The following is a 25,845-nucleotide window of genomic DNA, read 5'->3' as shown; positions in this document are numbered from 1 at the left end:
AAAGACATGCAGTATTGAATGAAATAATTTTCATAATTGATTCAAATAATTATTTATTAGCTTTGAATATTTCGCATTTATTTTTTTTTATTATCTGAAATAAAAAATTATTGTATATAATTAATTTCTTTATAGGATATACAGAATACCTTTTCTTTGAATATATATTTTATAAATGATATTATTTTATTTATTATTTATATTTATATTATTTATATTTATATTTATATTTATATTTATATTTATATTTATATTTATATTTATATTTATATTTATATTTATATTTATATTTATATTTATATTTATATTTATATTTATATTTATATTTATATTTATATTTATATTTATGATACTATTTACTTGTCATTCCGCATAATTAAAATTCTATTTGAAAAAATTCTGAAAATAAAATTCAAGAAACATATCTTGGTTTGTTGTCATTTTCAAGGGCAAAAAGTCTCATATACGCTTCTAATGCCATCGTGCAGCCGTGCACGCAGATTGGCTGCGGACCCGAATTCCTGAACAGCGATTGGAGGAAATAACCCTACTTTTCGCTCGCGTCCACGCGTCATCACAGATATCGTTGTTTTTGGGTGGTTTTGGCTATTTTAGACAGTTTGTCGTCAATCTACAAGTGAAAAGGAGTAGTTCTCCAGTTTTATAGTGAAAAAAAGCAAGTCGAAACCCGCATGCCTAGGAGAAGTGCAGGAAGAAGCCCTGCTGTGAAAAAGGGAAAAAACACACCCAAGAAAGTAAGTCATTATTATTTAATAAAAATTCAATTTAAAACTTTAAATGACTTTAAACTCCCAGTAAGCAAAAAATTTTCATTGTTAATAAAACGTTCGTTAAACGCTTTTGAAGTGTTTTAAAAATTATGGTTTTTGCCAACTGGATTACATTTTAAGGATTACTTTTTTTTCTGTTGTAAAAAATTGTTTTTAAATCTCTCCTTTTAAAAGTTTGTACTTCTCAATTATGTTTTCTTGATTTAAGTAATGTAGATTCTGTTAGATAAAATTTTCTTATTAAATGAATGGCCGCGTAGAAAAAAATTTTCAAAAATAAAATTAAATTTTTGAGAAATTAGATTTTTTTTCAAAAAAATGATGTTCTTTTGTAATATTAAAAACATTTCAAAGATTTTTTTATTTTTCTTTAATATTTTTTAAAATATTTTTTTAAATATTTTTTTTAAAACATTAATCAAGTTAAAAGAAAAATAATTAAAAACATGATAATGTGAAACAAATAAAGAAAAAAGAATGAAAAAAAAATTTGTAAATTTTTGTAACTCTGCAAAATATCTTTTTTCGTAAAACAGAAAATAAGTGTCTCTTAGTTTTTCGGAAAAACAATTAAAATTATATATTAAAAGCATGATTTTAAATTACAAATTAATTTAAATGATTTAAGATAGAAATAGCAAGCAGTTTTGTTTATTGGAAGGTGCATAAATCAATTGTGAACAAAAATTTTAGAATATTGATTTGACAGAATTGTAATCAGTCGAATTTTACTTGATCATAATATGAAATTGTTGAAATTGTAGTTTTAAAAGATTTCTATCTAATTAAGTTTTATTTTTTTAAAAATTCAATTTGTGCAAAACATTTTTATTACTTTTTTTTCGTAGAATTTGAATAATGCAGAATTGTAATTAAATAGAATTTAAATATTTTAGAATGAAAATTTTGTAGAAATCTACTTGATCTAAATTAACATTTGTGTCCTGACGCGGTGAAAGGGACCTTATGGTACAATAGCAAATTGTACTTTTGAATGTTCATAATAAAAAATGAATTGAACAAAATAATTTCTAGTTTTTGGAAATGAAAGAGCAACTCAAATAATTTGATTTCCAAAAATTACAAATTATTTTGTTGAATTCATTTTTTATTATGAACATTTAAAGTACAATTTGCAATTGGACCATAAGGTCCCTTTCACTGCGTCAGGACACATTTGTTGAAATACTAATTTGTCAGAATGCTAATTCGATTGAAAATTAATTTGCACCGAAATATTTCTGGCAAATTAATTTTTCATTAAATTGAATTTCTGACAAATTAATATTAGATAAATGTATATTGCGATAAGGTAGATTTTTATCACAATATTTTTTTTCAATATTAAGATACTATTTACTTGCCATTCCGCATAATTAAAATTCTATTTGAAAAAATTCTGAAAATAAAATTCAAATTTCTATCTAATCAAAATATTAACAAATTCGCTGTAGAGTTTATAATATCATCTTTTACTTATTCTAATCAACGGATTCACTATAATTAACATTTATAATAATGAGTGTAAAGTAAATTTTTTCGCATTCTGTTATTTTTAAACAAAGTAATGTTAAAAAATTACTTTCGTTCTAAACTTGCGTCACAAAAATTCAGTATATTTTGTTGCATTACTCGGAGTAATTAGTAAATTAATTGATTTATTAAAAAATTAATACTTATTATAAAATAATTATTCATTATTATTATTCTCGCTTCCCTTCAAATTAAAAAAAAAATTTGCATGAGTTACATTGAAAGTTATCAATAATTAATCGAAAATTTTATTATAGGGTTTAGTGGAATATTTACGTCAACTAATTTAAAAAAGAACAATTTTAATGAAATAAATTTAATAATAGATCTATTCAAAAATACTTAAATATTTGTTAGAGGGCAAATCACGATTTAAAAATTTTGAGTGAACATTAATGACAAATAATTAATTTTTTTTGTTATATTAGAAGCTTTTATATAAAATAAAAAATAATTTAAAATTCTTTTTAATTTTTTTCATTTTACAACTATTAAATAAAACTAAATAGCGATAAAATAAATAAAGGAAACTATTAGTGGAAATAAATTTATTTATTTAGTATACTCTTCCTAAGGCCTTTCAAGATACAAATTTATCTGACTTGTAAATTACATATAATAATCGTGAATATCTTTCGTTCATTCTGTTCACACCTGAAGTTAGTATTTGTTATAGGTCTTTTGTTTTTTTTAAATGTATTGTTTGACATTTTTAAAAATTTTTCAATGTTTTTTTTGGCATTGTTTCGATAATTAATTTTGAATAGAAATTTTAAAAAATAATTGAATTTTATTTTATTTTAAATTGAAAACTTGGTAAATAATTGAATTTTAAATTGAAAATTTGAAAATAATTTAATTTTAGTTGATTGTTGATTGAAAATTTGAAAATAATTAATTTTAGTTGATTGCTGATGGAAAATTTTGATAATAATTAATTTTGACTCGAAATTTTGGAAAATAATAAAATTTTAATTGAAATTTTGGATAATAATTTAATTTAAGTTCATTTTTAATTGAAAATTTCGATAATTAATTTTGAATAGAAATTTTAAAAAATAATTGAATTTTATTTTATTTTAAATTGAAAACTTGGTAAATAATTGAATTTTAAATTGAAAATTTGAAAATAATTTAATTTTAGTTGATTGTTGATTTTAAATTTGAAAATAATTAATTTTAGTTGATTGCTGATGGAAAATTTTGATAATAATTAATTTTGACTCGAAATTTTGGAAAATAATAAAATTTTAATTGAAATTTTGGATAATAATTTAATTTAAGTTCATTTTTAATTGAAAATTTCGGGTAATAATTGAATTTTAATTGAAATTTTCGATAATAATTTAATTTAAGTTCATTTTTAATTGAAAATTTCGATAATTAATTTTGAATAAAAATTTTAAAAAATAATTGAATTTTATTTCATTTTAAATTGAAAACTTGGTAAATAATTGAATTTTATTTCATTTTAAATTGAAAACTTGGAAAATAATAAAATTTTAATTGAAATTTTGGATAATAATTTAATTTAAGTTCATTTTTAATTGAAAATTTCGATAATTAATTTTGAATAGAAATTTTAAAAAATAATTGAATTTTATTTTATTTTAAATTGAAAACTTGGTAAATAATTGAATTTTAAATTGAAAATTTTTAAATAATTTAATTTTAGTTGATTGTTGATTTTAAATTTGAAAATAATTAATTTTAGTTGATTGCTGATGGAAAATTTTGATAATAATTAATTTTGACTCGAAATTTTGGAAAATAATAAAATTTTAATTGAAATTTTGGATAATAATTTAATTTAAGTTCATTTTTAATTGAAAATTTCGATAATTAATTTTGAATAGAAATTTTAAAAAATAATTGAATTTTATTTTATTTTAAATTGAAAACTTGGTAAATAATTGAATTTTAAATTGAAAATTTGAAAATAATTTAATTTTAGTTGATTGTTGATTTTAAATTTGAAAATAATTAATTTTAGTTGATTGCTGATGGAAAATTTTGATAATAATTAATTTTGACTCGAAATTTTGGAAAATAATTGAATTTTAATTGAAATTTTGGATAATAATTTAATTTAAGATGATGTTGAATTAAAATTTCGGGTAATATTTGAATTTTATTTAATTTTAAATTGAAAACTTGGTAAATAATTGAATTTTAAATTGAAAATTTGGAAAAGAATTCAATTTTATATATAATTTAATAACATATAATAATAATTTTCATTATTATCATTTAATATGAAATAATATTCTAATAAATTTAAATTATTATTGATAATATTAATCTTTAATTTCTTTATAACAAACAATTAAATACTCAATTTGGCGCGCTTGCGCGCGTTTAATATTGCTAGTTTGTTATTAATACTAAAAGGGATTATTTTAAAGTGACAAATTTAATTATAGTTATATTTTAATAAACTAACATTTTTAAAAGCATAGTTAAATGACCAAACAAATAGGAACGATAAATCGAAATTTTTTTTAATTGTAAAGAGCACGAGACATGGACCTTTAATTTTTTCAAAAAGAATTAAGTTTAAAGTAAAGCGAGCAGTCTAATAAAATGTAATTAAATTGGCGACTTTTTTTATTCTAAGCAATAAAATTCCATAAAATACAAATTCGTTATTTTTACAAAAATATTTTAAAATAATTTTCCCAAATATTAATTTGATCTAATCATAATATTCTTACAATGTGCAGTCAAAAAAAGAAGAGAAAATGGACCAAGGTTCGCAACAGGGGCAACTGGTGCAACAGGGAATCTCACAACAGGATCAACAGTTGCAAGGATCCCAACCGCAACAAATTCAACAAGGGCAACTTGCTCTGCATCAACCGCAGGTGTATCAGGGGCCTCCACAACAACAACTGCAATTACAGCAGGGGCTTCCAATTCAGCAACAACAACTGCAGCAGGTGGTTCCAATTCAGCAACAGCAACTGCAGCAGGTGGTTCAAATGCAACCACAGCAGGTGTTTCAAGGACCCCCGCAAATGCAGGTTCAAGAGCAAGGATTCCAACAACAGCTGCAACAAAAACCCCTACAGCAGCAACAACAATTGCAGCAAGGACTTCCGGTACAGCAGGGACAAATTTAATTTAATTTTAAATTTTATTTAATTTAATTTATTTAATTTTAAATTTTATTTAATTAATTTTAATTAAATTAAATTTCGGTACAGCAGGAACTTCCAATGCAGCAGTCTCAGCTGCATCAGGAATCTGCACAACAGCAGTTCCAGCTACAACAGGGTCTTCAACAACAGCTACAACAAGGGATTCCACTTCAGCAATCGCAAATATATATACAGGGACCCCCACAACAACAACTGCAGCTAGTCCAGGGACAACTGTATCGGAGACCTCCAGCAGAGCAAATCCAGGTGAACCAGGGACTTCCTTCACAGCAATTTCAACCTTATCCAAGACCTCTGCAACAACTGAAAACGCTCCAGGGACCTGAACAACAGTATCTGTATTCAGCTGCAGTTCAACAACAGCAAGGACTTGGAGGAAAACAGCGAGAATTTCAACAACAATCGCTACAACTGGAAAAAGAGGATCAACAGACTGGAGATTTGTTGCATGTGCAGCAATTGGAAGAAGCTCGTTGCAATAAATCCGACACAACGCAAAAGCGCTACTTTCAAAGCGTGCAATACCAAACTCGTAGCAACACAATGCACAACGTAAGCAGTTTTTTTCAATTTTTTCATTTTTATTAATAAAATCTACTCTTTCTCTGGTATTTTGTTTTATTTTTTTTTAACATACACAAATTTATAAAAACTCTTCCATTAAAATTTTTAAAAAATTACATTGAATATTAAAAATTAACTTCTTTACAATAAATAATATGTGAAATCTTGAGTTTTTATATCTAAATCGAGAAATATTTTTTTTATCATCTGTACTTTACAATTTGTAAAGATTCTAAATTGGAACAATTTGCACAAATTGAACTCTGAAAATTATTAGAAAAAAATTTTTTTAATTTAGAGCGCATGAAAAAAAATTTGTCGAAAAAACGTCTAAAACAAATTTGTTAGAAGTTGTATTTGATAAAATTTTTATTAGCTTAATACTAATTTCTCAGAAAATCAATTTAGTCGAAACTTAATTTGTCTAAAAATGGATTTGATCGAGTTTTCATTTACCTGACATTCAGTTTGACCAAATTTACTTTTTTTCGAAACATTGTTTTATAGAATATCAATAGTGCAGAAAATAATTTAAAAGAAATCTAATTTACCAGAATGTATATTTGTTTAAATGTTTTTTTCCCAAGAATTTAATTTGCTCGAAAATTAATTTGGCAGAATCCAATTTGATCAAATTTTCATTTGCCAGAAAGTCAATTTTATCGAATTTTAATGTACAAAAAATTAAATTTGATTTTTTATAAATTAAATTTTTTATAGATTTTTAATTTAACAATATGGTAATTTAATAAAAGATAAATATACCAAAAAAAATTTAATAGAAATCTACTTTATTAAAAAGTAAATTTATTCGAATGTTAATTTGCCAGAAATTTATTTTCACCGAAAATTAATTTGTCAGTAATATTTCGGCGTGAATTTAAAAATTGACTAAACACAATTTTCTTGATAATTTTTGGTCAATTTTTAAATTCGCCCAAAACGATTTCTATCAAATTAATTTTATGTGATATTGAATGTCTCAAACAAATATGCATTCCCGTAATGTAAATTTCCAGTAAATTTTTTTTCTGCAATGTTGACATTTTATGAAATTAAAATTCTTTTAAAAAAAGGTTGAGCCCAAATTAATATTTGATCAAATTAAATTTCTGCCAAATTAAAATTCTATCACAGTGAACTTTTGTCAAATTAAAATTTCCTCTAATTGATTTTCAGACAAATTATAATTCAATCAAGTTATCTATTAGACAAATTCATATTATAATGATTTAAATTGTATCAAATATAACTTTTAACAACTTTAATTTATAGCTTATTTAAGCTCAGTCCCCCAAATGTTATCATAATTTTTTTTAACTAAGTTTTGTCCAACTTATATTCTTAATATATATATAAACGAATCGATTGATTTACACAAAGTATATATTGTATTTGAATTTATAAAAATAATCTTTCATTTTTAACTGTAAGAAAATATAAATTTTAAACAATAATTTTTTTGCAGCAAATCAAGAAATTCGAGGATCGATTGACAGAGGTCGAAAAACAATTAAAATTTTTGAAATTTACCGTCACTGATTTGGAGAGAGATAGAGAGAGGGAGAAGGAAAAAGCTCGAGAGAGAGAAAGACAATTCGAAAAGGAAAGAAGAAATCGATATTAACGTGCTCAAATTTCATTTTTATTTTTATTTAATTTTTTTTATTAGTAACGCTGATTTTCTTCGATGTTGAAAAAGGTTCAACTCCCTGATGACTTTTAACTAAAAATGTGTTTTGTTATTTAAGATATATCCCATGTTATTAGTCAAAATTTTTTCTAAGCATTAATCATATCTTAATATAAATTGTCTATTATTTCCAGAATCAATTTTTTAAAATTCTTAGTATCCAGAGAAAGAGTTTACACTATTTTATTTGACAAATTTGTAATTAGAAATCAAAATTTCATAGACTTTTAAATTTACTTTTCTCACAATTTTTTAATACAATATCTCTCGCGAGATTTTTTTTAAAATTATTTAATTTAAACGAATGATGGTTAATTCTTTTTAGAAAAATATTCTTGTCATCTTCACCGAACGAATTAACGAAAAAGTTAACTCTTTCTCTGGATAATTATCTTTATATTGTGTTCATGTATTTTAGAAAAGGTTCAACCTTGTGATATGACCTCAAACTAAAAGCGGGTTTTGACCATTTAATGTGTCAAAGCTTTTTCTAAGTATTTTTTAGCATATAAGCGTTTTCTAACGAAGCTGAAGTACGCAACGTTTATGATAAACGATTTTTAAAAAAATAATTTTTTAAAATGAAAAATTCTATAATTTTTTGCCTAAAAAATATTTTTTTATAATTTGTTTATTAATGAAAACTACAAGAAATATTTTTTAGGCGAAAAATTATAGAATTTTTCATTTTAAAAAATTATTTCTTTAAAAATCGTTTATCATAAACGTTGCGTACTTCAGCTTCGTCGTTTTCTAAGCATATGATATAATAAATGTTGCCAAAACGTTTGAATTAATAATAAATAGCTTTTTTATTCTACCAACCCTAATGCCAATATAAAAAAATATATTTATTTACACCCAAAAAAAAGTAATCTTATACTTAGAGGAAAATTCCTCTTCTAATATCCTCTAAATATTTCCTCTTAAAACAAGATTATTCAATTGAAATGTAGAATATTTTTATTCTTCATTTTAATGGAAGAATGACAAAAGGATTCCTTTTGTATTTTCCTCTTTAATTAAGATTTTCCGTTTTAAATTTAGAAGATTTAAAAAAAGGAAACGGAAAAAAATAATGTAATCGTTTGATCCCTTTCCCTGGGTATGATAGTTGTGAAGTTGTTTTTTAACCTTTCAGTTTTAATATTTCTGGTAAAATGTCAACAAAAAGGACAAAAAATGGATTTGCTTTATTAAAAATACAGAAAATATAGTTAAATTCAAATTAAATGAATATTTTTAACGCTATTTTTAGATTTAAAAAAATTTGAATATTTCTTGTGAAATTTTACTACTCAGGTAAATAGAAATACTATAACCCCATTTTTGAATCTTTCGAATTTTTTAAATCTTTTTATTTACTTTTTTAAAAAAGTTTTAAAACGTTAAATAATTTCATATATGAAATTTTTTTCTGTCCTATAAAAAATGTTAACTTTAAAACATATCATCATGTTTTAAAATTATTTTTGCGCTGAAAATCTCGTTGATCATTACAACTGATTAATGAAAACTTATTTTTTGTATTTTAATTATCAATATAAAATGTTGATAATTAACCAAAAACATGACATTGTTAATGTTATATTAAAAAACAATTTTTATTATTATATTGAAATGAACTATTATAATTTTACTTAATTTTAATTTAAAAATGTATTTTCTGCAAAGATTTTATTATTTGATTGAAATTATAAATATTTTATTGATGGCTTTGACATTAAAAACAATTTTACGAGGTTTGGATGTCGACATTTAATTTAAGAGGAAAATCCTCTTAAATGAAGAATAATAATTTTGATACCAAAATTAAGAGGAAAATATGCATTTATTTTAGAGGAATCCTCTAGATTGAAAATTACTTTTTTTAGGGTGTAAAAAATCTTTTAAAACTCATCTATTGACATCTTTGTGAACTTTTTATATTTAATATCAGAACATATTGACGTTTTAAAAATAGAAAACCTTGAATAACTTAATTTGGTGTAGGTTTTTCTTCTATGATTTTGCATTTTTCATGAGAATTTTAATGGTTTTAGAATAATTTTTTTAGAAAATAGAAATTTTTAAATTTTAAGAACGTTAACTATGGATAAAATGATAAATTTTTCACTAATAGGTCAAAAACGCGTTTTTAGAAAACTATAGGAAAGAAATACAAAAGTATTTATAGGTGTCTAAATATTTTTTTTAATATTGGGTGAAAAACGTTTTTTTCTTTTTCCTAAAATGTTTTTAAATTTTAGATTGAATAACAGTAAAATCTAATATATCAAATGAAGTATTTTGAAAAACTTAAAAAATAAAAATAGCAGAAAAGTATTTTTAGGTGTCAATGCACTTTGTTGGATTTACGGGCCAACATTTTTTAAAATTTATAAATGCAAAAAAACAACGGTTAGTTTACAATTAATTTGGGTAAAAGTGCTTTTATTTTATGAAAAAAATGCGGAAAAAGAAATATAAAATTAAATGAATTAATAATAATTATTATACGAATAATTTCAATAATATTAATTTAATTAATAATTAAAATCGTAAATAAAATTTTATTTTATTTAACTGTCGTTTTGAGGTTATGTTGTTTTGTTTTCCAATGCAATTTTCCTCGTTTTGTGAATTGTATACAAGAAATAGTATAGTTTTATACTAAATAATCAATATTTATTGCAATTTTTACAGATAAACTTCACTGCTCAACTCATACGTTTATTATTTGTTTCTATCTTCAATTTTATTTTTTTAACTCACACTACAAAAGGAAATATATGCATGTTCGTTTTATTTCACTTATTCACAAAACTTATAATGAGATTCACTCCACTATATCACTAATTACAAAAATTTAAAAAGCAACATATAATAAATATGCATTTTAGTTTTTTCAATAAAAAATATTCAATATGCATTTTTAGTTTTTTAATTATAAATAAAATCTCGTATGACATTTTAACTCCTTTAAAAACATATTCTACATTACCGACCGCTTGTAATATCTCGCGTGAGGCGCTGCTCTGATCTTCCTCGAAGATAACAATTACAGCGTTTTGATAAAAAAACATTTTTTTAACAAAATACTCCAAAATGACCGAAATTCCGCGCATTGAAATGTCTTTTTTTTCCCCTCAAAATATCTTCCTAAAATATTTTATCGTTTAGGAGAAATCCGTCCAAAACCTTTTGGTGTAGGATAGTAGTTTTCTACTCATACAACTTCGATCAATTACCATCGCACATATACTTCACGTGTCAAATTATAAATATAAATTAAAAATTTTTTAAACAAATTATAAATACTTGCCAGGAAACTCTAGATAAACATGTCCTTTTTCATTTCCTACAAAAGTTTTTGCAAAATTCCTTTCTGATTAGGAGAAATCTGTCTATGAATAATTTAATCAATAATAATTAATTAAAAATTTTTTAAACAAATTATACAATACTTACCAGGATACTTTAGATAAATATGTCCTTTTTCATTTCCAAAAATTAATTTTTGAAAATTTCTTTCTGTTTAGGAGAAATCCGTCTAAAAAAATTATCGATTTTTTTCTCAAACCTGAATAACATGACCTTAAATATCCCCTCAGAATATACCAAGAATCTTTAATTTTAATATTTAACAGAAATTCAAATCCAATATTCAGCCAACCTCTGTAACTGACCTTTATTATGCGCGGACATTTAAACATCAACTCAACCTCGTTTGGACCTCGCGACTAAAGTTCCCGAACCTCGTCAAGCGAAGTTCAGTCAAGGTTCAGGGAAGTTTCGGTGCTGTCCGGGCTAGCGCACAACTTGCTTTTTTCCATGTTGTGAAAGAAAAATCACAAAAAAAATGTTCACATAATATTTCGATTCCAATGTAAAAAGGTAATTTCTGTGATTACAAACAAAAACCAATAGTTACTTTTGTATTTAACTTAATTTAAGTTTCTTACTGTTATTTTTCGTTTCGACTTATGTTTTTTATACTAATAAATGTGTTATGAAAGACAAAAATAGTCCGTTTTTCATTTAATAAGTCATATTTTCATTTTTATTACAAGTCATTGTATATACAATGACGTCATTGTTACACTTAGACGTTTCGGAATCTCACACGTATTCCATTCTCAATAATCTGTAAATTAATATATAATTATCATCTCACTGACATTTTTAATTGTTTTTTCATTTTAAGTTTTTTAGTTGAATGTCCATGTAAGTATAAGTATAAGTTGGAAAGTATAGAAACGATGTAACAATTAAAAATGTCAGTGAGATGATAATTATATATTAATTTACAGATTATTGAGAATGGAATACGTGTGAGATTCCGAAACGTCTAAGTGTAACAATGACGTCATTGTATATACAATGACTTGTAATAAAAATGAAAATATGACTTATTAAATGAAAAACGGACTATTTTTGTCTTTCATAACACATTTATTTTGTATTTAACATTATAATTTTTCGTGAAAAGTGGTTTTTAAGGCTGAAAACGTCAAAATTTCACCTGTCCCCACAGGATGTTTAAACAAAAAAGTTAATATTTTTAGGAAAAAAAGTGTACTAATAAATACAATTTCTGTTGCTATTTTAGTATTGTATATTGTATTGGAATTGAATAGAAAAAACGTTTGATCAAAAACATAATTATTTTCTTTTTTTGCTATTTATATTTGACTGCACTTTTGTGTGTTATTCTGCGTTTTATTATTAAACATTGAATTATATAAATAAAAGTCAAATGTTAATCTAGTTCACGGAAAAAAAGAAAAAGTAATTTTTACTACTTTCATAGTAAAATTGGACCTGTCCGAAGTTTCTGCGCATCTCTGGCAACTTTTACTCAAAAAATAGTAAAATTTACTATTTTTGTAATAATTTTTACTATTTCTGGAGTAAATTTTACTATTTCTGGAGCAAATTTTACTATTTTTGGAGTAAAAGTTGCCATAGATGCGCAGAAACTTCGGACAGATCCCATTTTACTATGAAAGTAGTAAAAATTACTTTTTCTTTTTTTTCCGTGTTCTATTTCAGTAACAGCAAAAGTTATATTCCTTAAGTTGATCTATGAAGAAAATAATCAATTTTCTAATTGATTTATCCTTTTTTTATACATTTTAAGATTTAAATTTCTACAGGGCATCACAAAATCGTCTCCACCGGCATCCACCGACCTTTCAATATTTTTAAAAAAAAATAGAATATAATTAAATGATAAAGGTTAAATAAAGTGTAGTTATATTATTTTAGTCTATATATATATATATATATATATATATATATATATATATATATATATATATGTGAAACATATGAAACCGATTAAAAAGAAATGATAATTTTCTCAAAAAAAAAAAAAATTATTAACATCAGTTCCACCGGTTCGACCGACCCCAGCGTCTCCACCCGCCACAAAATTTCGACCGTCACTAGTCCAAGTTTAATACACAATTAAACAAACGAAATTCAAAATATTTATTATAAACTATCATAGCTCCGGTAAATTTACTATAACTTACCACATAAATTTCTATAAATTACCGCATAAATTTCCATAAATTACCGAAATAAAATTTTTAATTGTCGTTCGCGCTATATATATTTTTGTAAATTACTGCGAAAATTTTCATAAATTACCGAAATTAAAATTTTTAATTGCGATTTATGTTTAACATATTTTTATAGCCAATTATAGCCAAAATTTCTATAAATTTCCATAAATTACCGAAATAAAATTTTTAATTGTCGTTCGCGCTATGTATGTTTTTGTAAATTACCGCGAAAATTTCCGTAAATTACCGAAAAAAAAAATTTTTAATTGTCGTTCGTGCTATATATATTTTTGTGAATTAAATTTCTATAAACATTTTAAATCAAATTTCAACTATTTTATAGAATTTAAAAAGCAAAAAATTTTTTTTTAATTTGTTTAAAAATTAAAAAAAAATTTTCCGGTTCACCATGGATATTTATTTCTTGACACTTTATCTTTAAAAATATGTATTGATCTTTATCATGTCGATAAAAAAATATTTTTAAATTTTCAGACACCAAATCGTGCGCTACACGGAGAATCACCCTAATATAAATTGTAATTGAAATTTATAGATAAATAATGAATATTTAATTATTTAAGGAAATAATCTTATCGCTGAAAAATAATAAAGAATTCTCTCTCTCTCTCTCTCCGTATATATACATATATAAGCAACGATGTCAAATAAAATTAGTCAAAATTCAAATTTTTAACAGTGAATTTCAACACTGCACATAAAAAAGGTAAGATGTGATTTATTCTTTTACTTTAATTGAGGACACCAATGCAATAACCAGACGGACGCTCGGACCGGCCGCGCTAAAGCCAGTCAACTGTCGAGAGACCCCTAATATACAAGGTTAAAATACAATATATTAGTTATTATACCCATAGATGATAAGTCGTATTACTTACTGTATTTTTAAGCTATATCTAAACTAAACAAACCCTTGTGCGCCTACGCACTGCATTTTTGACTACATAACATATTTATCTTCAAAATGCCCTTTCCGGGCTACCGGCTTAAATACATTGAGTGCGTTAATTTTAAGTTAGTTCTAATCTAAACTCTAAAGACTGTAAGAAGTAGAATAAAGAATTATTCTAAATTTCTATTGTATTTATTGCTAGTCCCTTAAGGCCCAGTGTTTCCCGATAAATTAAATAAGTTTATATTCAAAGTGTCAAACGACACGACATAAAATTGGTGCTAAGTGTGGGGTACACTGTGAAGAAAATTTGAGAATTTTCGACGAGGAGTTCAACAAGACGACGTCCAAGTTGAAACCAGGACCAAGCCTCTTCTGGACAGAAGAACGAACAACTCAAGGCTGAGGGGAATCAAACTATCAGCTGACAGGACAAATTAATAAAAAGGTGAGTGCTCTTAAAAAATATATTTAAAGCATTACACCAATAAATCATAAAGATTACATACATTATATACATCTTTGAAATTAATAAAAAAAAAGAAAAGAAAATTTTATTATCATTTATCATGGATACAAAACCGGGATTATTTAAACAATCTCTTGAAAATATTTTTGGAACAAAAAAGGAAATTGAAGATAATCAAGATAAAAATAACGAAGTGAAAAATGAAGTTATAAAAACGGAATTTCACGCGGAAGATATTAAAGTTTTAGAAGAAGAAATAGAAAGAAAACAAGCATTGCTTAATTCTTTGAAAACACCGCGAGCGACGGCGCCACCGGAAGAAGATAACAATTTTTTGAAACCGAAAGATGTAATTTCTTGGGTGTCATCTTTTGACGGATCGGGAAATGTTAGAATTCTTGTTCGAGAAGTCGAAGACGCGCTTTCACAAATGCATAGGTGGATAGATAAGAAATGTGTTTTACGTATGGTTTTAGCTAGTCGTGTAACGGGTCAACCAAAAAATCTCATATGCTCTCAAGAAGCAGATAATTGGGATGAAATTAAAGATTTATTACTAAATTATTACGATGTTCAAGACATGCCTTATACATATGTGAAAGAACAAAGAAATAAAGTTGTGCAGAAGCATAATGAAACGGTAAACGCGTACGCGAAAAGATTTTTAGATTTTCATAGAAAAGTTATGAAAGCAGCCGGTCAAAAATCCGATCCGATTAGAGCAAAGTTTGCACTAGAAGCGGAAGAAGAGGAACGAATTTGGAGATTCACCGTGGGTCTCATCGATAAGATAAGTGAACGTGTAGAAAATCAAGGGCCACTCACTCTTAAAGAAGCGATGGCATTAGCATTAAATTCGGAAAGTACAATTCGAGAAAGAGAACTTTGTCGGAAAATGGCTCAAGTATCAATAGATAGGAGAGTAGATTCATATAAATCAAATTTTAGTAAATCTAATTTAAATCGATCAGAAAACCAAAATTTCCATTCTGCTGAACGCTATAAAATGTTAGGTCGAGAAAAAGAAACAACAAAACAAACAAACGAGATAAGAGATCAAACATGCTTAATGTGTCACACGAAGGGTCACACGGAGTCAAAATGCTGGAAGAAAAATTGGAAACCAAATTTTCAGGAAGGCCGGAACAGTTACGCCCCTCCGATAAGGAATACCGAAGAGGCAACAACATCAGATCCATACGAATCAGACGATGCGGACTCACAGAGCAAATACTCTATATCCGACCAACAGGAACTCGAAGAACTATCAGACTCTTAATTGATTCGGGAGCGGAAGCAAGTATTATAAAAAAAGATGCGTTAGATTTTGCTACATGTAAACCATTAAAGGACAAATCGCGGGATGTAATTATGGGAAATTGTAGGATAAACATGTTAGGTACCTGCAAATTAAAACTTTTAGGCAAAGAAGACACATATCTGGTTGCAAAAGATAATTTTCCCATAGAGTATGATGGAATTCTAGGTATTGATGTTATGGCAAATCACGATGCCATTAATAATATAAAAGATCGCACCATTACACTTAGTGATGAAATTTTTAAATTAAATAAAACTCCCACCATTATACCTCCTCTTTCAGCAAAAGTTTTTAATATTACCTTAGGCAAGGAATATTCGCAACCTTGTTTGTTAGAAGGAAAGGATATTACATCAGGTATTATTTCGGGTAAACAAAAAGATAAAATCTATCATTATAATTCTTCTATGGATTATCAATATATTTATCAGTCTGATATGAGTTTGAGACCAATTAAACTAATGGAACTTCCGGAAAGTGTAAAAATTCGTACACTTAAAACTGTCGAAGTTTTGCAAAGAAGAGAATTACTTTTTTCTAACACGCGATTAAATCACCTTAAAGATATAGAGAGTGAAACAATTAAAGAAATTATTAAAGAATTTACAGATGTATTCGATTTGCCAGGAGACGAATTACCTGTAATAAATGGAATTACACACGAAATTCACTTGGATACTGCCATTCCTATACATACCAAACAATACAGGTATCCACCTGTCCATCAACAGGAGATAACTACGCAAACACGAGAGATGCTACAAAAAGGAATTATTGAAGAATCTAATAGTCCCTACAGAAGCCCACTGTGGTTGGTTCCGAAAAAGAAGGATGCATCGGGAAAACAAAAATGGCGGATCGTCGTGGATTACAGGAAAATTAATGAACATACACCTCAAGAGAGTTATCCTTTGCCGAACACCGAGGAAATTATGGAAAACATTGGAGGAATGCATTATTACAGTGGTTTTGATTTATCTTCTGGATTTTATCAAATTGCAATGGATGAGAAATCTAAAGAGAAAACAGCCTTTTCAACACCCGATGGACATTTCCACTTTAAGAGAATGCCAATGGGATTGAAAAATGCTCCAGCTACCTTTCAACGAGCAATGAATTTTGTACTGCGAGGATTGGTAGGAAGAATATGCTATGTTTATTTAGATGACGTCATTATTTTTGGTAGGACTTTAGAAGATCACAATAACAATTTGAAAATTTTACTAGAAAGACTGAGAGAATTCGGTATCAAGTTACAACCAGATAAGTGTGAATACCTACGTCCGGAACTGGAATACTTAGGCCATATTATCACAAAGGATGGAATTAAACCTAATAAAAATAAAATTAGTACAATTGAAGAATTTAAAGCTCCAACAAATCAAAAAGAAATTAAACAATTTTTAGGTCTCACCGGGTATTACAGGAGATTTATAAAAAATTATAGCAAAATTGCCAAGCGGCTTACAAATCTTTTAAAGAAAGGAGAAGAATTTAAATGGACTAAAAAACAGGATGAAAGTTTTGAATATTTGAAACAATTTCTAATTAAAGAACCGATTTTAATTTATCAGGATCATTCTAAAGAATTTACACTTACTACAGATGCCAGTAATTTTGCACTAGGAGCCGTTTTATCTCAACAGGTCAATGGATTTGATAAACCAGTAGCATTTGCATCACGGACCCTTAACGATGCAGAAACTCGTTATAGTACCACAAAAAAGGAACTACTAGCCATCGTATGGGCTACAAAACATTTCAGGCATTTTCTGTATGGCAAAAGATTTAAAATTTTGACTGATCACAAGCCATTAAAATGGCTTATGAATGTAAAAGACCCATCTTCACCTTTAATGAGATGGAGACTAAAATTAGAAGAATTCGATTATTACAAATTACAAAAAGGGAAGTCTGAACACTAACGCTGACGCCTTATCTCGACAAGTACGAGCCCTGCATGTTTCAGATAATGATGACGACTTCGAGGAATATTTTACGCAATACAGATATACTAATCATCGTCCCTTAAAGGAAGTGTGTAAAACCAGATTGTCTCGTATTGTGATTGGAACAGACAAGGATATAATAATTGACGGTGAAACGGAACCAAGAATTGCCTATGCAAAAATTAAAAGGGCACATGATTTCCACCGAAGAAAATATTTGTTACGATTTGTCACTTTTAGATGAAAATATACGAAACAAACTAATTAGAATGATAAAGTATATTCACACAAAATTTAGCGCTGAAGACAAAATAATAGAGATCATAACTCAAGAAAGAAGAGTATTAGAAGATGAAGCTGAACAAAGGGAAATATTAAGAATTTTTCATGGACCTGTTAATGGACATTTAGGAATTCAAAAAACAATAGAAGCGATTGCCAGAAAATATTATTGGAGAAATCTACACAAGGACGTGGAAAATTATATAAAATCTTGTAAAGATTGTCAACTCACTAAAAGAGCACAATACAATGTTACTGCAGATGGAGTATTAATACATCCGCCTACTCGAATAAATGAAAGAATCGCCATCGATCATGTAGGACCTTTACCCATGTCGGAACAAGGAAATAAATATATTTTGAGTGTTTAAGATCAATTAACTAAATTTCTCACCTTGATACCTGTTCGAAGCGTACAAGCATCCGATACAGCAAATGCATTACTGACAGAATATGTTTATTTATATGGGACACCACATGAGGTTATAATGGACAATGCGAAAGGATTTCAATCCGAAATTGTTAATATTCTCTTTAAATCATTAAAGGTAAAACCCATTGTTATCGCAGCAGGACATCCACAATCTAATGGATCCTTTGAAAGAGCACACGCAACCATAAAGGATCAATTAAAAAATTAGTGAAAGACAAGCCTGAGAATTGGGATGAACACTTGAGAAAAGTTCAGTTCATATTCAACAGCATGACTAATAGAGGAACAGGATTCTCACCTTTGGAAGCTACCTTTTTGTCAAAGCCTCATTTGGAAACCACTATACCAACGTTACAACTCAAATCACAGGATGCAGCAAGATACTTGGAAGAGCTCAAAACAAATCATATTGATAAATTAAAGGAAATAAGGCAAAATCTTATCAAGAGCAAGATGCAATACGAAAAGGAAGTATCATCAAGGAGGAAAGGGCCTACACCTCTCTATCAAGTGGGAGATAAGATACTTGTGAAAAGTCTGAGAAGCACACCATTATCGAAAAGATTTAGTGGACCTTATATCATTACGCATATTAACTCAGAAACTCACACTATAACATATAGAGTTAAAAATAAAGAATATAAAAGGCATATTAATGAAACAAAGCCTTTCGATGGGTAAAAATTTTTTGTTACAGATGCTGTTCATTTTTGTAGTACTGTTGCCAGCTTGTCTCGGATTAAGCTACAAAGTCACTCCAATTAATAACCCTATATTCAAGGAGGAGTTATTCGACGTAAGACTTTACCATGAAGTATGGACTACAATTCACTTTGCAGATTTCCGTGATGTCATTGAAGATACCAAACAAATGGGAAAACATATCGATAAATTGTCAAATTTATGTGGAAACTTTACTCGTTGTAATCATAAAATTTCTATTCGCACATTATCCACTAGATATAATAAGATAAAAAATAGATTAGATACTTTAATTAGTCTAAATAATCATCGACGTAAAAGAGGAGTATTTAATTTTGGAGGGTCAATATTGAGATACGTTTTTGGTACCTTAATTGAGGATGATGCTAATTTAATAAACAACGAAATTGCTAATGTTTATAATAACACTGCAGGAATTGCTAAACTTTTAAAAAATCAAACCGCAATTATCAGAACAACTATAAGACAGTTTGAAAAATTATCTGCCTCACAGTATGTAGATATAACAATATTAACAGACCTTGTAAAAAATGGAAGTACGAAAGTTAATATAAATATCTTTAATTCTGATTTAATGGAAAGCATAGCAGGAACAGAAATCGCTTTAGATGATTTATTGCGATCCTAGTTTTTGAATGTATGTATATATATATCCTATATAAGAAATCTCTAAACGATAAACTCTCGATCTATAGTAACGCCTATCCCATTGGTCGACTGTCGCCGTGGCGTCTATTCCATTGGTCGAATTCTTATTTGTCATCTTCGTCTCGCAAGAGCGTAAAACAGACACGATCTGCCCGCGTACAGATTTACCGACACACAGAAATAAAAGTGGTGTGTGCGTCAGTTATCTTTGTCAAGCAACGTTTTCAGTCAGTAAATGAATTAAAGCAATATATACGGTCGAATTTTCTTAAAACTTATTTTTCAAAAAATCTTCAAAGATTGTTTCTCAGAATAAAAAAATGTTACTTTGTAGTATAAATAATTAATGAAAATTTTGAAGTTTGATTAATTTTTTATGTACAAAAATGAACATTATGTTTATTAAATTTTCTGTCATGAAGAACGTGTTGAATAATATTTTTTCTCTCATAATTTTTTTTATTTAGAAGGAAGGATAAATATTTTGTTTGTAATAATTATTTTAAAATTAAATGTACAAATTGTAATGATTAATTTTAATTATAGAAAATGAAGGTTAACTTTTAATATTTCAAGAGAATTCACATAAGTCAAATCTTCTGCAACCTTGCCTGAATGTCAACTAATTAGATAATATTAACCGAATAAAAGGTTCAATATAAATAGAATGTCAGTTAAACGGGGCGCATGAATAAGTTCTAAAATTAATTTCTTAGAATTTCCATTTGTTAGAATAATTTATTTAGATAGAATTTAAATAGATTAGATAGAATTTTCTTTTAACCGAATTTTTATTTGACCGAATTATTATTACACAGAATTTCTATTCACCCGATTTTCTATATTACAGAATTTTTATATAACCGAACATTCAACTGACAGAACTTATATTTGATCGAATTTTCATTTCTCAGAATTTTCATATGCTCGATTTTTTTTAAATAGAGTAGCCATTTGGACGAATTCTTATTAGACAGAATTTTAATATAAAGAATTTACTTTTATCCGAAGTTTAATTTTTTAGAATTATTATTTCACAGAATTTCTATTTCCTCGTTTTTTCACATTATAGAATTATTACTTAATCAAATATTCATTTAACAGAATTTCCATTTGATCGAATTTTTATGTGTCAGAATTATCATCTTTTTGAATGTTTATTAAACAGAATATTCATTTAAATGAATTTTTATTAGGTAGAATTTTAATAGGAAGAATTTACTTTTAGCGGAAGTTTCATTTCTTAGAATTATAATTTAGCAGAATTTTAATTTAATCGATTTTTAGCATTGCAGAACTTTTATTTAGTCGAAATTTTATTTAAAGAATTTCTATTTGATCGAATTTGCATTTGTCCGAATTTTTATTAACTCGAATTTCTATTAAACAGAATATTTATTTAGACGAATGTTTGTAAGACAGAATTTCCAATTCACCGAATTTTTATTTGTTCGAATTTTTATTTGAACGTATTGTCATTTGAAAAAATTCTTAAAACGTCGAATTTGCAAATGGCCGAATAAGCATCCAACAGAAACGATTCAACCATTTGCAAATTCGGTCAAATGCAAATTCGACATTTTAAGAATTCTTTCAAATGACAATTCGTTCAAATAAGAATTCAAAATGAAAATTCGGTGAAATGGAAATTATATCTTACAAAAATTCGTCTAAATAAGTAGGTTCAAAATCTAAACAAATCATACCTATTTTTTTGCAGTTCTCATTTGAATAGAAAATAAAAATTTGTAACTTTCTTTGTGAAAATAGTAAATTGATATATTGTATTAGGTTACTATACTTCTTTTAACAACTTTTCTGAACAAATAAGTATAATTATAATAAAATGAAAAGTACACTGAATTAGCAATTTTCTTATTTTTTTCGCACTTCTCATTTAGGTAGAAAATAAAAATTTGTCGTTTTCTTTGTGAAAATGGTAAATTTATATATTAGACTAGGTAACTATACTTTATTGAACTAATTATGTGAACAAATAAGTATAATTATAATGAAATGAAAAGTACAATGAAATAACAATTTTCTCAAGGTCACGAAAAATTTAAGCATTCCAGTATATCTGAGGCACGGACGTTGAGGACCTAGGTGGGAGAAAGTGAGAGAAGGGGTAAAATTTCAGAATTTTACCCTTTCCAAGATGTGACTGTCCAATGGCTCAACATTCTTCTCCCACTTAGGCGCTCAACGTCCGTGCCTCAGATATACTCAAATGGTTTTTTTTCGAAACCTTGAAAAAATTGCTAATTCAGTGCACTTTTCATTTCATTATAATTGTACTTATTTTTTCATATAATTAGTTAAATAAAGTATAGTAACCAACTTTAATACATTAATTTACCATTTTCATAAAGAAAACGACAAATTTTTATTTTCTATTTAAATGAGAACTGCGAAAAAATGTGCATGGTTTGTTTACATTTCATGTTTGTTTACATTTCACATGTTGGACATACCCTTAAATGTATAATTAATTCCATATTTAACTTTTTTGTTTAGTGTTGGTGTTACTACATATTTGAAGTTTTGACCCCTAAAACTCGAAAAAATCGAAAAAATACCAATAAAAAATTCATTTCTCACAAACAAAAAGCGGGACCAAAAATTTTATTGTTCTTTTTTCATCCTAGTAATAGTAGACAACTGTGAAAAAATTGTGGACCCCCCAAGCCATCGGGGAAAGTTGTCATTTTCACCTCTAAAACTCGAAAACCAATAAAAAATGCATTTCTCACAAACAAAAAGCGGGACCAAAAATTTTATTGATATTTTTTCATCCCAGTAATAGTAGACAAATGTGAAAAAATTGTGGACCCTCAAGCAATCGTGGAAAGTTGTCATTTTCACCCCTAAATCTCGAAAAAATCGAAAAACTATGAATAAAAAATTCATTTCTCACAAACAAAAATCGGGACCAAAAATTTTATTTTTATTTTTTCATCCTCACAATAGTGGACAACTGTGAAAAAATTGTGGACCTCAAAGCCATCGGGGAAAGTTGTCATTTTGACCCCTAAAACTCGAAAAAATCGAAAAAATACCAAAAAAAAATTCATTTCTCACAAACAAAAAGCGGGACCAAAAATTTTATTGTTATTTTTTCATCCTCACAATAGTGGACAACTGAGAAAAAATTGTGGACCTCAAAGCCATCGGGGAAAGTTGTTATTTTGACCCCTAAAACTCGAAAAAATCGAAAAAATACCAATAAAAAATTCATTTCTCACAAACAAAAAGCGAAACCAAAAATTTTATTGTTATTTTTTCATCCTCACAATAGTGGACAACTGCGAAAAAATTGTGGACCTCAAAGCCATGGGGGAAAGTTGTCATTTTCACTCCTTAAACTCGAAAAAATACCAATAAAAAATTCATTTCTCACAAACAAAAAGCGGGACCAAAAATTTTATTGTTATTTTTTCATCCTCACAATAGTGGACAACTGTGAAAAAATTGTGGACCTCAAAGCCATCGGGGAAAGTTGTCATTTTGACCCCTAAAACTCGAAAAAATCGAAAAAATACCAATAAAAAATTCATTTCTCACAAACAAAAAGCGGGACCAAAAATTTTATTGTTCTTTTTTCATCCTAGTAATAGTAGACAACTGTGAAAAAATTGTGGACCCCCCAAGCCATCGGGGAAAGTTGTCATTTTCACCTCTAAAACTCGAAAACCAATAAAAAATGCATTTCTCACAAACAAAAAGCGGGACCAAAAATTTTATTGATATTTTTTCATCCCAGTAATAGTAGACAAATGTGAAAAAATTGTGGACCCTCAAGCAATCGTGGAAAGTTGTCATTTTCACCCCTAAATCTCGAAAAAATCGAAAAACTATGAATAAAAAATTCATTTCTCACAAACAAAAATCGGGACCAAAAATTTTATTTTTATTTTTTCATCCTCACAATAGTGGACAACTGTGAAAAAATTGTGGACCTCAAAGCCATCGGGGAAAGTTGTCATTTTGACCCCTAAAACTCGAAAAAATCGAAAAAATACCAAAAAAAAATTCATTTCTCACAAACAAAAAGCGGGACCAAAAATTTTATTGTTATTTTTTCATCCTCACAATAGTGGACAACTGTGAAAAAATTGTGGACCTCAAAGCCATGGGGGAAAGTTGTCATTTTCACCCCTTAAACTCGAAAAAATACCAATAAAAAATTCATTTCTCACAAACAAAAAGCGGGACCAAAAATTTTATTGATATTTTTTCATCCCAGTAATAGTAGACAAATGTGAAAAAATTGTGGACCCTCAAGCAATCGTGGAAAGTTGTCATTTTCACCCCTAAATCTCGAAAAAATCGAAAAACTATGAATAAAAAATTCATTTCTCACAAACAAAAATCGGGACCAAAAATTTTATTTTTATTTTTTCATCCTCACAATAGTGGACAACTGTGAAAAAATTGTGGACCTCAAAGCCATCGGGGAAAGTTGTCATTTTGACCCCTAAAACTCGAAAAAATCGAAAAAATACCAAAAAAAAATTCATTTCTCACAAACAAAAAGCGGGACCAAAAATTTTATTGTTATTTTTTCATCCTCACAATAGTGGACAACTGTGAAAAAATTGTGGACCTCAAAGCCATCGGGGAAAGTTGTTATTTTGACCCCTAAAACTCGAAAACCAATAAAAAATGCATTTCTCACAAACAAAAAGCGGGACCAAAAATTTTATTGATATTTTTTCATCCCAGTAATAGTAGACAAATGTGAAAAAATTGTGGACCCTCAAGCAATCGTGGAAAGTTGTCATTTTCACCCCTAAATCTCGAAAAAATCGAAAAACTATGAATAAAAAATTCATTTCTCACAAACAAAAATCGGGACCAAAAATTTTATTTTTATTTTTTCATCCTCACAATAGTGGACAACTGTGAAAAAATTGTGGACCTCAAAGCCATCGGGGAAAGTTGTCATTTTGACCCCTAAAACTCGAAAAAATCGAAAAAATACCAAAAAAAAATTCATTTCTCACAAACAAAAAGCGGGACCAAAAATTTTATTGTTATTTTTTCATCCTCACAATAGTGGACAACTGTGAAAAAATTGTGGACCTCAAAGCCATCGGGGAAAGTTGTTATTTTGACCCCTAAAACTCGAAAAAATCGAAAAAATACCAATAAAAAATTCATTTCTCACAAACAAAAAGCGAAACCAAAAATTTTATTGTTATTTTTTCATCCTCACAATAGTGGACAACTGTGAAAAAATTGTGGACCCCCCAAGCCATCGGGGAAAGTTGTCATTTTCACCCCTAAATCTCGAAAAATCGAAAAACTATCAATAAAAAATTCATTTCTCACAAACAAAAAGCGAGACCAAAAATTTCATTGTTATTTTTTCATCCTCACAATAGTGGACAACTGTGAAAAAATTGTGGACCTCAAAGCCATCGGGGAAAGTTGTCATTTTGACCCCTAAAACTCGAAAAAATCGAAAAAATACCAATAAAAAATTCATTTCTCACAAACAAAAAGCGAAACCAAAAATTTTATTGTTATTTTTTCATTCTCACAATAGTGGACAACTGCGAAAAAATTGTGGATCTCAAAGCCATCGGGGAAAGTTGTCATTTTCACCCCTAAATCTCGAAAAAATGGAGAAAATACCAATAAAAAATTCATTTCTCACAAACAAAAAGCGAGACCAAAAATTTTATTGTTTTTTTTTCATCCTCACAATAGTGGACAACTGTGAAAAAATTGTGGACCCCCAAGCCATCGGGGAAAGTTGTCATTTTCACCCCTAAATCTCGAAAAAATCGAAAAAATACCAATAAAAA

At 27.3% G+C, this 25,845-nt stretch overlaps 2 protein-coding genes across 3 annotated transcripts in view; both read left to right on the top strand.

The window, feature by feature from the left end:
• The window catches only part of LOC127286203 (A disintegrin and metalloproteinase with thrombospondin motifs adt-2-like), a 167,539-nt gene that overhangs the window by 120,672 nt on the left and 21,022 nt on the right, over nucleotides 1-25,845 (top strand). The window lies entirely within an intron of this gene.
• LOC127286261 (bromodomain-containing protein DDB_G0280777-like) lies at nucleotides 581-7,784 on the top strand. Of its 2 annotated transcripts, none has more exons than XM_051312644.1 (4): nucleotides 581-755; nucleotides 5,048-5,425; nucleotides 5,534-6,037; nucleotides 7,518-7,784. In XM_051312644.1, the coding sequence occupies exons 1-4, from the start codon at nucleotides 693-695 to the stop codon at nucleotides 7,674-7,676; spliced, it is 1,104 nt and encodes a 367-aa protein (XP_051168601.1). In that variant the 5' UTR covers nucleotides 581-692; the 3' UTR covers nucleotides 7,677-7,784. The 2 variants fall into 2 exon arrangements, with proteins under 2 accessions (XP_051168601.1, XP_051168595.1); XM_051312638.1 differs by having other exon boundaries at nucleotides 585-755; nucleotides 5,531-6,037.

Source organism: Leptopilina boulardi, unplaced genomic scaffold (genome assembly GCF_019393585.1).
Source record: "Leptopilina boulardi isolate dan_hultmark-lab unplaced genomic scaffold, ZJU_Lbou_2.1 LbouV2_121, whole genome shotgun sequence".
In the NCBI taxonomy this organism is placed as follows: domain Eukaryota; kingdom Metazoa; phylum Arthropoda; class Insecta; order Hymenoptera; family Figitidae; genus Leptopilina; species Leptopilina boulardi.
The sequence above is the reverse complement of the archived record's forward strand: the minus strand, read 5'-3'. Positions and strand labels throughout refer to the sequence as shown.

Excerpts from the sequence above, each read along its gene's own strand:
- LOC127286261 (XM_051312638.1), top strand. The coding sequence starts at position 693 with ATGCCTAGGAGAAGTGCAGGAAGAAGCCCTGCTGTGAAAAAGGGAAAA. Across the intron at positions 756-5,047 it reads GAAAAAACACACCCAAGAAA|TCAAAAAAAGAAGAGAAAAT; the intron begins GTAAGTCATTAT and ends TACAATGTGCAG. Across the intron at positions 5,426-5,530 it reads AATTGCAGCAAGGACTTCCG|CAGGAACTTCCAATGCAGCA; the intron begins GTACAGCAGGGA and ends ATTTCGGTACAG.